Here is a 13,426-nt window from a genome sequence, read left to right as displayed (position 1 = left end):
GGAGCCGTCAGTTCAGGCGGCGACCCGCTCACCCCCCCGCGCGGCGCCTGAACTACGGCTCCTCGGGTCTCGGTGCCGAACATCTGATGTACTGGCAGTCCTGGCCTTCCAGCCCGTACACGTGGCTCTTCACTTTGAACACCATGTCGGTCATGGCCCGTTGCCGTGACGACAGGTAGCTGCCTCCCTGGCTGGGCGTTGAGGTAGCCGCGGGGCTGGCGGTGGTGGTGGAGCACGTGTTCCGGCTCCAGGAAGAGCTGCTCCCCTGCAGAGAGACGCGTCAGAACCGGACCCACGCTGGGATGAGCCCAGCTCTCACCTTTCTGGATCAGAACCGGACCACGCTGGGATGAGCCAGCTCTCACCTTTCTGGATCAGAACCGGGCCACGTGGGATGAGCCAGCTCTCACCTTTCTGGATCATTCCGTCAGGTTGGGCTGCACCAACACTTTGGCCGCCCTGAAGACCCATCAGCGCGTTTTTGGCATTGACCAGATCCGTGCGCACGGTTCTGTTCAGGAACACCTGGAACAGCTCGTGTACACCAGCAGGTTCTGGTGCACGAACGGCCCTGCAGAAGAACCAAAGTTCAGAAACACCTGAACACGGCGTCCTGCACAAGCGTGCCGCCACGTTCCGTCGGAGGAACCAGAGGAGGAACCTGGCACCGACCACTTATCTGAGACGGTTCTGGTCTGATCCGGCGGACCGCTGGCGTCGCCCCCCAGATACCTCCATGGCTGGATGTAGCTGAGCCACGTCTCCAGCACCTGACACACACACACACACACACGCACACGCACACGCACACACACACACACGCACACACACACGCACACACGGTGAGCTGTCGTCACGGGCGTGCACGAGGCTAGCGCAGGGCAGCAGGAAGTGACCTCACCGCCCTGAAGGAGGCGTCCAGGGCCAGTGGGCGAAGCAGTGCTGCAGGAACAGTAGAGCTTCTGCTGCACGAACCGCTGCACCACCACTCTGAAAAACAGCATTTTCACGTTGAGGCTGGGCGGACTGTTGCTACGGCAACTGTAGTTGGATTGTTACAGAAACGTGTGACTGCGGTAAAAGGGGTTGGCAGGAAGTGACCTTGAACTCCTCCAGCGGGCTGGCGTGGGAGTGGGAGTGGGCCGGCGGCGAGGAGGACGGCAGCTGCTCCGGCTTCAGGCTGTTGGAGAAGGCGTGGAGGTGCTTCACCAGCAGACGCACCACCAGCACGTGCTCCTCTGTGGGGCTGAAGGGCTCCTGGAAAGACAGCCGGTCACAGTGTGCACCAACACCCAGCAGCCAATCAGCTCCCAGGACCAGGCCGCGCCCTCGGGCGCCAACAGCAGCCATCACCACCCAGAGCACCGAGGCCTCAGCAGCAGCTTCATCCAGCTGCAGCTCAAAGTGAAGGGAAACCTGGCTGCTGCCCTGGTGTGGAAGGGAGTACTGACGGCTAATCAGCCTGAGGCATCAAGCCGGATTGGGATCAGCTGAGGGGATCAGCATGAGGGGATCAGCTGAGAGGATCATCTGAGGGGATTAGCTGAGGGGATCAACTGAGGGGATCAACTGAGGGGATCAGCTGAGGGGATCAGCTGAGGGGATCAGCTAAAGGGATCAGCTGAAGGGATCGGCTGAGGGGATCAGCTAAAGGGATCCGCTGAGGGATCAGCTGAGGGGATCAGCTGAAGGGATCAGCTGAGAGGATCAACTGAGGGGATCAGCTGAGGGGATCAGCTGAGGGGATCGGCTGAAGGGATCAGCTGAGGGGATCAGCTGAGGGGATCAACTGAGGGGATCAGCTGAGAGGATCAGCTGAGGGGATCAACTGAGAGGATCAACTGAGGGGATCAGCTGAGGGATCAGCTAAAGGGATCAGCTGAAGGGATCGGCTGAGGGGATCAGCTGAAGGGATCAGCTGAGAGGATCAACTGAGGGGATCAGCTGAAGGGATCAGCTGAGGGGATCAGCTGAGAGGATCAACTGAGGGGAAATAAGGGGATCGGCTGAGGGGATCAGCTGAGGGGATCAGCTGAGGGGATCAGCTGAAGGGATCAGCTGAAGGGGATCGGCTGAGGGGATCAGCTGAAGGGATCAGCTGAGAGGATACTGAGGGGATCAGCTGAAGGGATCAGCTGAGGGGATCAGCTGAGAGGATCAATGAGGGGATAAAACTAAGGGGATCGGCTGAGGGGATCAGCTGAGGGGATCAGCTGGGGGATCGGTGAAGGGATCGGCTGAGGGGATCGGCTGAGGGGATCAACTGAAGGATCAGCTGAGGGGATCAGCTGAGGGGATCAGCTGAGGGGATCAGCTGAGCTTCAGAAGGACTCTGACATGACCTTTAAAACAAAAACCATTAACTGGACGAAGCTGCGTTGATGAGACCTCTGCCTCCATGAAGCTGCTTCACCAAAATGCTGCAACCGTTTCCAACCAGAGCAGACGAGCAATGATCTCAGCGTTAGTGGAACATCGTTAATCAAACGCAACAAAGCGAATGTTTAGAGCAGAAACATGCATCCAAAAAACAGAAGAAAACTGAAAACAGCCCTTAAAAAAGTACAACTTCCAAGTTTCATTCCAGGGTTTTGCTCCCTGTCAAGGATACTTCTCAGGTCAAAGGTCAGCTACATGGACCTGCTTGCTACGCTGCTAGCCAGCAATGCTAACTGTGCTACAGACAGAACACCAGCCGACCATCAGCACGGTGGATAAAGGAGGAACGCCGAGGCATCAAGGTGTCTTTGAGGGAAATTAATCTGTCTTTTTATCGTAATAAAACCGAGATCAGCCGAATAAACGGGCGACAGTTGCAGCCGAGGGGACAACATGAGAGAAGTATAGCCTTGACTCTGACCCCACCTCACCTCCAGGAGGCCCAGGGGGCCGGGGCTGAGTTAAAAGGAAAAAGGTACTTGGTAGGTGTGATGGGCCCAGAACCTGGTGGGGCCTGATGTTGGTACAGCAGGTGGACATGCTGAGACGATATACTGCAAGCAGCACCAGCTGATAAGCCGTCACCACCAGGGGGGGGGAGGGGGGGGGCGATGAGGAGGGCGAGGAAAAAGAGGAGGAGTCAGCGACGGGAGGAAGGTGGAAACAGGAGAAAAGAGCGGAATAAAACAAAGACAGCGTGCACAACAAATAAGAAAAGGAATTCATGAAGGGGGGGTCCAGAGATATAGAGATGGGGGGGAGATAGAGATGGGGGGGGGGGGGGGGTAGAGAGGGGGGAGGAGGGGGGGAGGGGGGGAGGGGGGGGGGGGGGGAGAAGGGGGGGGGGGAGGGGGGGAGATAGAGATGGGAGGAGAGGGTCCAGAGATATAGAGATGGGGGGGAGATAGATGGGGGGAGGGGGAGAAGGGGGGGGGGAGATAGAGATGGGAGGAGAGGGTCCAGATGAGATGGAGGGGGAGGGGGGGTAGAGGGGAGGGGGGGTAGAGAGGGGGGGTAGAGAGGTTAGAGAGGGGGAGATAGATGGGGGAGGAGATGGGGGAGAGAGAGATAGAGATGGGGGGATAGAGAGGGGGGGGGGGTAGAGAGAGATAGAGATGGGGGGATAGAGATGGGGGGAGATAGAGATGGGGGGGAGATAGAGATAGAGATGGGGGGAGATAGAGATGGGGGGAGATAGATGGAGGAGGAGATGGGGAGATAGAGATGGGGGGATAGAGATGGGGGGATAGAGATGGGGGGGGGGGAGAGAGAGATAGAGATGGGGGGATAGAGATGGGGGGGGGATAGAGATGGGGGGGGGTAGAGAGAGATAGAGATGGGGGGATAGAGATGGGGGGATAGAGATGGGGGGGGGGGGGATAGAGAGAGATAGAGATGGGGGGATAGAGATGGGGGGAGGGGGGGGAGAGAGAGATAGAGATGGGGGATAGAGATGGGGGGGATAGAGATGGGGGAGATAGAGATGGGAGATCGCGATAGAGCTGGGGGGAGATAGAGATGGGGGGAGATAGATGGAGGAGGAGATGGGGGAGATAGAGATGGGGGGATAGAGATGGGGGGATAGAGATGGGGGGATAGAGATGGGGGGGATAGAGATGGGGGGAGGGGAAGAGAGCAGAGAGAGCGGAGAGAGGGGTAGAGAGGGGGGAGAGATAGATAGAGATGGGGGAGAGAGAGAGGAGAGAGAAATGATGACTGTGGGAGAACAACACAAACTCCTGAGGCTGCAACACACACACACACACACACACACACACACAACACACACACAACACACACACACACACACACCTCACCATGGTGGGGGTGTGGGCCTCACACACATCAAGCAGGTGTTGAATGGAGGTAAAGACCAGGAAGTGAACAGGAAGTGAGCAGCAGCACCGCTGTGGCTGAGCTCAGGTCGCTGCTGTAGGTACCAGCTGTGACCACCAGGGGCGCCCCTGTAGCAGCTGTTCAATTTGTATATTTTACCAGTTTTGCCAGAATAAACCAGTAAGAATAAACCAGTCGGTCTGAACCCAGGTGGCACTGACCAGAGGCACAAAGGCACAGGGGCTCTGCAACAGGAACATTTTAGGCCAGTTCAAAGGTTCCTGGGGACAAATATCAGAGCTCTGACACAAATGAAGATCTTTGGGTAAATTTGCTTTTATCTGGAAATGATGACCCACTTTAGGGTTACCCTAACCCTAACCCACTTTAGGGTTACCCTAACCCTAACCCTAACCTACTTTATGGTTACCCTAACCCTAACCCTAACCTACTTTAGGGTTACCCTAACCCTAACCCTAACCCTAACCTACTTTAGGGTTACCCTAACCCTAACCCTAACCTACTTTAGGGTTACCCTAACCCTAACCCTAACCTACTTTAGGGTTACCCTAACCCTAACCCTAACCCACTTTAGGGTTACCCTAACCCTAACCTACTTTATGGTTACCCTAACCCTAGCCCTAACCTACTTTAGGGTTACCCTAACCCTAACCCTAACCTACTTTAGGGTTACCCTAACCCTAACCCTAACCTACTTTAGGGTTACCCTAACCCTAACCCTAACCCTAACCCTAACCCACTTTAGGTTTAAGGTAACCCTAACCCTAACCCACTTTAGGGCTACCCTAACCCTAACCCACTTTAGGGTTACCCTAACCCTACTTTAGGGCTACCCTAACCCTAACCCTAACCCACTTTAGGGTTAAGGTAACCCTAACCCTAACCCACTTTAGGGCTACCCTAACCCTAACCCACTTTAGGGTTACCCTAACCCTAACCCACTTTAGGGTTAAGGTAACCCTAACCCTAACCTACTTTAGGGTTACCCTAACCCTAATCCATCCAAAAACAACTAATAAAATAAATATTAAAACTAATAAAATAACTTCAACCAGTCCAAAAACAAAGATTTGAGGATAAAGGGTCGACAGAAACTTACGTAAGAACAAAAAGAGACAAAGGCTCATTTAGTCCTGAAGCTCTGCCTGAAGGTCCCACAGGAACCTTCTGGGCCCAGTTAGTGAAGGTGGTGCCGCTCAGACGGGACGAACCCAATGTCTCTGTTGGGTGTGTGTGTGGTAGACTGAAGACGTGTGTGTGAGCAGACATAATACACACAAAGGTGTTAATATGAACGCAGCAGCAGAGAAGGTCCGTCCACACACACACACTCTCACACACACACACATGTACACACACACGTACACACACACACACACGTACACAAGTACACACACACACACTGGCAGCTTCACCACGTTCCAACTCCAAAATCCAGAGGTGATGCATCAGCTCGGAGGCGTCACTGATGATCTCAGGAGTCCGTGTGTGTGTGTGTGTGTGTGTGTGTGGTGTGTGTGTGTGTGTGTGTGGGGGGGGGGGGGGGCAGCCAGCCGCCAGCCAGCTGTGAGCTGCTGCCCTGAGGAGGAGCAGGAGCATCAACGTACCTTCACCTGAGGAGACTGCAGCTTCTGGTACATCCCCAGAGAGTAATGATGGAGCCACACCTCCACAAACATCTGAGGACCCAAATCAAAGTCTGGCTAAGGCAGCACGTGCTGGCGTGAGCTTCATCATCATCATCATCATCACTTCCTGTCCCGCGAGAGCGTGGTGACGGTGGGACAGAGCGGCTCACCTGGAGCAGAGCTTCGGACCTCCAGATCTCCTGAGCTGCAGGATCTGCGTTGACGGACGGCTGGTGGAAGATGTGATGCTTGAGCAGGCTGGGACTGTGGACGCCGTGGCCAGCGAAGGAGGCGCTGGAAGATCTGTGGGGGGGCAGCAGATTAGAAGAGGAGAACTCTGCCCCCTCTCACCCTCAGGACAGAGCTGACCTCGGTGACGGGGCCGAGACGGAGCCTCTGGAGTCCGAACATGGAGAAGCAGGAACACTTCCTTCAACAGGCAGGAAGTACTTCAGGTAGGCGTCCACCAGGACAAAGTAGGCGCTGTCCGTGGAGCCGCCCTGGTGGCCCGGCGGGAAACTCTGCACACAAACGCTCCGGTCAGGACGACAGAACTGCTTCTGTCCTGTTCAAGCAGCTCCACAACAAACCTTTGGTGTGAGGAGGCAGAAGGCAAAGTTGTAAATGAAGAACTCAAATGGATCTGCACAGCATTAAGGAACATCTAAACCACACGTCTCCAACCAGCAGAGGGCGCCAACGGTTCCACCTGAGGCCGGATCCCTCCGGCCGGGCCCACCGGCACCTCCGGCCGGGCCCACCGGCACCTCCGGCCGGACCCACCGGCACCTCCGGCCGGGTCCACCAGCACCTGGGACTCTAGCAGGTTTCAGGGTTCAAGGATACTGAGGGCGATGTTGGCGTTGAGGAGACCGCTCAGGGGCAGGTGCAGCTTGTTGTGGAACACTGGACAGTCTGGCAGAGCCCCCTCCTGGATGCAGGCCTTCACTGGACCCTGGCAAGTAGAAGGATCCTTAAAGAGCTGCTCACAGCAGAACCAGGTCCAGGTCCAGGTCCAGAAACACGACTTACTGGCAGGTAACTGACGGGAATCTCATATTTATAATCTTCTGCTTGAAGCTTATAGACGAGCTTCATCATTGGCCCTCTGAAAAGACAGGAAGATGAAAGACAAGCTTCTAAGGAGGAGGTGGAGGAGGAGGAGGAGCAGGAGGGGGTGGAGGAGGAGGTGGAGGAGGGCAGGAGGAGGCAGCCAGGAGGGGGTGGAGGAGGAGGTGGTACCCTGGGTTCAGAAACTCCATCACCACGTTGTAGTCATGACTGCGAGAGTTGAGGAGCCGCAGGTTCCAGCCGGCGATGAGACCATCCAGACTCCCAAACACACTCTCCACCAACCAGGGGAAGATGAGGTGCAGCTCCTGCAGAGAACCAGAGGAGGAACCAGAGGAGCCTCAGCTGTGGCACCATGAGGAACCAGAGGAGCCTCAGCTGTGGCACCATGAGGAACCAGAGGAGCCTCAGCTGTGGCACCACGAGGAACCAGAGGAGCCTCAGCTGTGGCACCACGAGGAACCAGAGGAGCCTCAGCTGTGGCACCACGAGGAACCAGAGGAGCCTCAGCTGTGGCACCACGAGGAACCCAGAGGAGCCTCAGCTGTGGCACCACGAGGAACCAGAGGAGCCTCAGCTGTGGCACCACGAGGAACCAGAGGAGCCTCAGCTGTGGCACCATGAGGAACCAGAGGAGCCTCAGCTGTGGCACCATGAGGAACCAGCAGAGCCTCAGCTGTAGCACCATGATGAGGAACCAGCAGAGCCTCAGCTGTGGCACCACGAGGAACCAGCAGAGCCTCAGCTGTGGCACCACGAGGAACCAGAGGAGCCTCAGCTGTGGCACCACGAGGAACCAGCAGAGCCTCAGCTGTGGCACCATGAGGAACCAGAGGAGCCTCAGCTGTGGCACCTATGAGGAACCAGCAGAGCCTCAGCTTGTCGGCCACCATGATGAGGAACCAGAGGAGCCTCAGCTGTAGCACCATGAGGAACCAGAGGAGCCTCAGCTGTGGCACCATGAGGAACCAGAGGAGCCTCAGCTGTAGCACCATGAGGAACCAGAGGAGCCTCAGCTGTGGCACCATGAGGAACCAGAGGAGCCTCAGCTGTGGCACCATGATGAGGAACCAGAGGAGCCTCAGCTGTGGCACCATGAGGAACCAGAGGAGCCTCAGCTGTGGCACCATGAGGAACCAGAGGAGCCTCAGCTGTGGCACCATGAGGAACCAGAGGAGCCTCAGCTGTGGCACCATGATGAGGAACCAGAGGAGCCTCAGCTGTGGCACCATGATGAGGAACCAGAGGAGCCTCAGCTGTGGCACCATGATGAGGAACCAGAGGAGCCTCAGCTGTGGCACCATGATGAGGAACCAGAGGAGCCTCAGCTGTGGCACCATGATGAGGAACCAGAGGAGCCTCAGCTGTGGCACCATGAGGAACCAGAGGAGCCTCAGCTGTGGCACCATGAGGAACCAGAGGAGCCTCAGCTGTGGCACCATGATGAGGAACCAGAGGAGCCTCAGCTGTGGCACCATGAGGAACCAGAGGAGCCTCAGCTGTGGCACCATGAGGAACCAGAGGAGCCTCAGCTGTGGCACCACGAGGAACCAGAGGAGCCTCAGCTGTGGCACCACGAGGAACCAGAGGAGCCTCAGCTGTGGCACCATGAGGAACCAGAGGAGCCTCAGCTGTGGCACCATGAGGAACCAGAGGAGCCTCAGCTGTGGCACCATGATGAGGAACCAGAGGAGCCTCAGCTGTAGCACCATGAGGAACCAGCAGAGCCTCAGCTGTAGCACCAACAGCTTCTTCCCCAGAGCGGTGTCCCTGTTGAACTCCTGCTGACCCTTACACACTCCACACCTCACTACACTACAGCAGTTTACACAACAACTCACTAGCTTAGTAACCAATGTAGCTACTGTTTAAACCTGTCCTGCGCACTCATGCACTTTATCATCTGTATACACGTAATTTATAATTTGCACATCTCCTCTATCTTATGTAAATAGCTAAATAGCTCCTGCACTTATAGTCCAAGGCATTTAATGTAAACACCATCTGTAAAATATGTTTATAGCACAACCCGGTAAACAATTGTAAAATAACCGCCATACTGTATTTATTAAGTTATTATCCTCACTTGCTGCTTCTTTTGCACTTCTGGTTAGATGCTAAACTGCATTTTGTTGCTCTGTACCTGTACATGTGCAATAACAATAAAGTTGAATCTAATGATGAGGAACCAGAGGAGCCTCAGCTGTGGCACCATGAGGAACCAGAGGAGCCTCAGCTGTAGCACCATGATGAGGAACCAGAGGAGCCTCAGCTGTGGCACCATGAGGAACCAGAGGAGCCTCAGCTGTGGCACCATGATGAGGAACCAGAGGAGCCTCAGCTGTGGCACCATGATGAGGAACCAGAGGAGCCTCAGCTGTGGCACCATGATGAGGAACCAGAGGAGCCTCAGCTGTGGCACCATGAGGAACCAGAGGAGCCTCAGCTGTGGCACCATGAGGAACCAGAGGAGCCTCAGCTGTGGCACCATGAGGAACCAGAGGAGCCTCAGCCGTAGCACCATTAGGAACCAGAGGAGCCTCAGCTGTAGCACCATGAGGAACCAGCAGAGCCTCAGCTGTGGCACCATGAGGAACCAGAGGAGCCTCAGCTGTGGCACCATGAGGAACCAGCAGAGCCTCAGCTGTAGCACCATGATGAGGAACCAGAGGAGCCTCAGCTGTGGCACCATGATGAGGAACCAGAGGAGCCTCAGCTGTGGCACCATGATGAGGAACCAGAGGAGCCTCAGCTGTAGCACCATGAGGAACCAGAGGAGCCTCAGCTGTAGCACCATGAGGAACCAGAGGAGCCTCAGCTGTGGCACCATGAGGAACCAGAGGAGCCTCAGCTGTGGCACCATGATGCTGATGTGCAGGAGCCCCAGGAGCCCCAGGGGGCCACAAGGCTGGACCAGCTACCAACTCACCTTGGCTGGATGGTCCTCAATGATCTTCACCAGCTCTTGACATCGCTGCAGGAGAGTTTTTGTGGTTGATTCAGCTTTAAGGTTCGTCTGGAACAACAACACAACAGGAAGTTGTCATCAAAAGAATTCACCCAGTCATCCCAGGTCTCAGCTTGGGATTGGTCAGAAGGGTTAGGAGAGGATGGATCAGGCTCCTGGGGCCCCGTGGATGGATGATGGATGGATGAGGGGGTGGGTGGATGGATGGATGGGTGGATGGATGATGGGTGGATGGATGAGGGGTGGGTGGATGGATGGATGATGGATGGATGGATGATGGGTGGATGGATGAGGGGGTGGGGGATGGATGGATGGATGGATGGATGGATGATGGGTGGATGGATGAGGGGGTGGGTGGATGGATGGATGGATGGATGGATGATGGGTGGATGGATGAGGGGGTGGGTGGATAGATGGATGGATGGATGGATGGATGGATGGATGGATGGATGGATGGATGGATGATGGGTGGATGGATGAGGGGGTGGGTGGATGGATGGATGGATGGATGGATGATGGATGGATGGATGAGGGGGTGGGTGGATGGATGGATGGATGGATGGATGATGGGTGGATGGATGAGGGGGTGGGTGGATGGATGGATGGATGGATGGATGATGGTGGATGGATGAGGGGGTGGGTGGATGGATGGATGGATGGATGGATGATGGGTGGATGGATGAGGGGGTGGGTGGATTGGATGGATGGATGGATGGATGGATGATGGGTGGATGGATGAGGGGGTGGGTGGGTGGATGGATGGATGGATGGATGGATGGATGATGGGTGGATGGATGAGGGGGTGGGTGGATAGATGGATGGATGGATGGATGATGGGTGGATGGATGAGGGGTGGGTGGATGGATGGATGGATGGATGATGGATGGATGAGGGGTGGATGGATGAGGGGGTGGGTGGATGGATGAGGGGTGGATGGATGAGGGGTGGGTGGATGGATGATGGATGATGGATGATGAGTGAGAGAGAATTTGGGGTCATTTGAGACTCACCAGTAAGAAATTAGACGGCTGTAACGTTGGAGCAGCCATGGAGGGTCGTTGAGTCTATTTCTTCTAATGTTCCGTCCTCCTGGGTCCTGTCCTCCCGGGTTCTGTCCTCCCGGGTTCTGTCCTCCCGGGTTCTGTCCTCCCGGGTCCTGTCCTCCTGGGTCCTGTCCTCCCGGGTCCTGTCCTCCTGGGTTCTGTCCTCCTAGGTTCTGTCCTCCTGGGTTCTGTCCTCCTGGGTTCTGTCCTCCTGGTTCTGGGAGGATAATGAGATCTGACGGCGTGTCTCACTGACTGGACATCCTGAGAAACCAACGGTAAAGTGAGTGTAAACACGAGAGATCGGCGGTCAGGGGGTTGAATCCGCAGCCCATGAGCCAGGCAGGTCAGCGCGAGCGGGCTAGCTACAAACGGCTAACGCTGATTTAAAGACAGCAACAGCCGCGAAGTCCACCAAAGGCGTACCGTACAAACACAGACAGTCTTAATAATCTCTTCCGATGACTTGTTTTACCTTCGCTGCTGACAGAAATCCAACTTTTGGGCACGTTTACTTTCACGACATGAGAAACAAATCGATTCAAAACAGTGAGCGGCGGCAGGTTTCTTCTTCGTTGGTATTTGGGTGGCTAACCTGGTGTGGCCGCTCACTGCCCCAAGTGGCCCGATCTGGTACTGCATTGGTATTTCCCACTGTTTATTCTCCACAAAGTGGATCTGATATTTTCTTTAGATAAACAATATATGAGTGGAAATAAACACGAAATCATTTAATGCGCTTCGTGCATTTGCGCTTCGTGCATTTGTAGAGCGCCACCATTTCCCGCTCACACTGGAAATGACCAGGAAACCACGGAATTACAATTTCATTATACATTTTGTGTTTGTTTCCGACAACAAAATAAATGCACCTAAGAAAAAAGGGTTTAAATATATATATTTTTTATTTATTTTATTGTGATTTTTCATCTCAAACCAACAGAAATTATGGAATATCATGACAGTTCTTTGATCTAAAATGATCCAGTTATAGTTGTGAAATGCTTTTTTTCCCTTTAAGATACAATTTAAGATACAATTAAAAAAATTAGCAAAGAGGTTATTTTAGAGGTTATCAAAAATAGAGTTCTGTAATATCCACTGATGGGATTAATAATTATTAGTTGATAAGCTATACATATTCATACAGTTTCTGCAGAGGTCTGATTCTCTCATCATGATGCAGGAAAACACCAGCCACACCAGTAACACCAGTCACACACCAGTAACACCAGTAACACCAGTCACACCAGTAACACCAGTAACACCAGTAACACCAGTCACACCAGTCACACCAGTAACACCAGTAACACCAGTAACACCAGTCACACCAGTCACACCAGTAACACCAGTAACACCAGTCACACCAGTCACACCAGTCACACCAGTCACACCAGTAGCACCAGTCGCACCAGTAGCACCAGTCACACCAGTCACACCAGTAGCACCAGTCGCACCAGTAGCACCAGTCACACCAGTCACACCAGTAACACCAGTCACACCAGTCACACCAGTCACACCAGTAACACCAGTCACACCAGTCACACCAGTAACACACCAGTTAAACTGCCTCCTTATATTATAATAAAAGGATCCCAACAAGAAAAGTCCTAAAAATAACCTGGATAATTAATAAAAAGACAAATCAAAGTTCTTGCTGTAGTTTGGGTGATTCTGTTTGTCCTCTTCTTCTTTCCATCATTAACACAAACTAATCAGAACAGCTAATTTAGCAAAAACAACAGTTCAGGTTACAAATTTGAACTGGTGGAATTTCATTCCCTCTCTTTGATCTGCAATAATCCAACATGACAGAACCTTTTTCCTCTCAAAAGCCTTTGAGATCAAAGACAGGATTTGGGGGGGGCAGGTCATTGCGTCCCCTCATGGCCCTCCGTCCTCCCCCAGCTCCGCCGGGTTGTTCCTCCTCACTCGAGCCTTCTTCTCCTCCTGTTTCAGCGTGCGGAGCTTCTGCTGCCGCCGCTTCTGGCGCTGCCACAGCTGCTCGCAGGCCTGGTCCCTGCTGCTCACAGGAAGCTGCTGAGGGCGCGGCCACCACTTCCTGTCGCCCGGCAGCACAGACCCAGGAGAGGCGTGGTTCTGCTGGAGGCGCTGGCCTGGGCGCAGGGCGGCACTGGCGAGAACGTGAACACGGTAGCGGGCCAGGCCTTGGCTGAAGGAGCGCTGGTGGCTGGTGCAGGTGTACACACCTGAGTGTGACAGCTGCAGGTGCTGCAGCAGCAGGCCCCTCCCCATGAGGAGCACGTGCTCTTCATCCCCCTGCAGAGGCTGAGCAGCAGAGACCAGGTTACACGTGAGATGGCAGCACAATGGCCACGCCCCTTCCCAATAGGGATCTACTGCCCCCTGCTGGAGAACCCGGGTTAAGGGATAAGCCCCGCCCCTTCGGTCAGACCGCA

At 54.6% G+C, this 13,426-nt stretch overlaps 3 protein-coding genes across 9 annotated transcripts in view; all 3 read right to left on the bottom strand.

The window, feature by feature from the left end:
• The window catches only part of smpd4 (sphingomyelin phosphodiesterase 4), a 17,129-nt gene extending 5,501 nt beyond the window's left edge, over nt 1-11,628 (bottom strand). The window contains exons 1-10 of the mRNA XM_029826505.1: nt 11,482-11,628; nt 10,974-11,270; nt 9,925-10,011; nt 7,167-7,303; nt 6,957-7,032; nt 6,771-6,879; nt 6,515-6,567; nt 6,294-6,445; nt 6,095-6,227; nt 5,904-5,975 (exon numbers count right to left, since the gene is read on the bottom strand). Coding sequence (XP_029682365.1) covers nt 5,904-5,975; nt 6,095-6,227; nt 6,294-6,445; nt 6,515-6,567; nt 6,771-6,879; nt 6,957-7,032; nt 7,167-7,303; nt 9,925-10,011; nt 10,974-11,012 — 858 coding nt within the window. The 5' untranslated portion in view covers nt 11,013-11,270; nt 11,482-11,628. The remainder of the gene's footprint in view (nt 1-5,903; nt 5,976-6,094; nt 6,228-6,293; nt 6,446-6,514; nt 6,568-6,770; nt 6,880-6,956; nt 7,033-7,166; nt 7,304-9,924; nt 10,012-10,973; nt 11,271-11,481) is intronic.
• Nucleotides 11,629-12,786: 1,158 nt separating this feature from the next.
• LOC115246992 (semaphorin-3D-like) lies at nt 12,787-13,275 on the bottom strand. The gene has a single exon (XM_029827276.1). It carries the CDS (start codon nt 13,260-13,262, stop codon nt 12,891-12,893), a length of 372 nt encoding a protein of 123 aa, XP_029683136.1. The 5' UTR covers nt 13,263-13,275; the 3' UTR covers nt 12,787-12,890.
• The window catches only part of LOC105419561 (semaphorin-3D), a 14,055-nt gene continuing 13,415 nt past the window's right edge, over nt 12,787-13,426 (bottom strand). For all 7 annotated transcript variants that reach the window (XM_029827273.1, XM_029827271.1, XM_029827272.1 and 4 more), the window contains one exon: nt 12,787-13,295. In XM_029827273.1, the coding sequence (XP_029683133.1) occupies nt 13,279-13,295 (17 nt within the window). In that variant the 3' untranslated portion in view covers nt 12,787-13,278. The remainder of the gene's footprint in view (nt 13,296-13,426) is intronic.

This window comes from Takifugu rubripes, chromosome 19, assembly GCF_901000725.2.
Source record: "Takifugu rubripes chromosome 19, fTakRub1.2, whole genome shotgun sequence".
Lineage (NCBI taxonomy): Eukaryota > Metazoa > Chordata > Actinopteri > Tetraodontiformes > Tetraodontidae > Takifugu > Takifugu rubripes.
The sequence above is the reverse complement of the archived record's forward strand: the minus strand, read 5'-3'. Positions and strand labels throughout refer to the sequence as shown.

What these genes read in the sequence shown, in the direction of transcription:
- LOC115246992 (XM_029827276.1), bottom strand. Translation starts at nt 13,262, where the DNA reads ATGGGGAGGGGCCTGCTGCTGCAGCACCTGCAGCTGTCACACTCAGGT.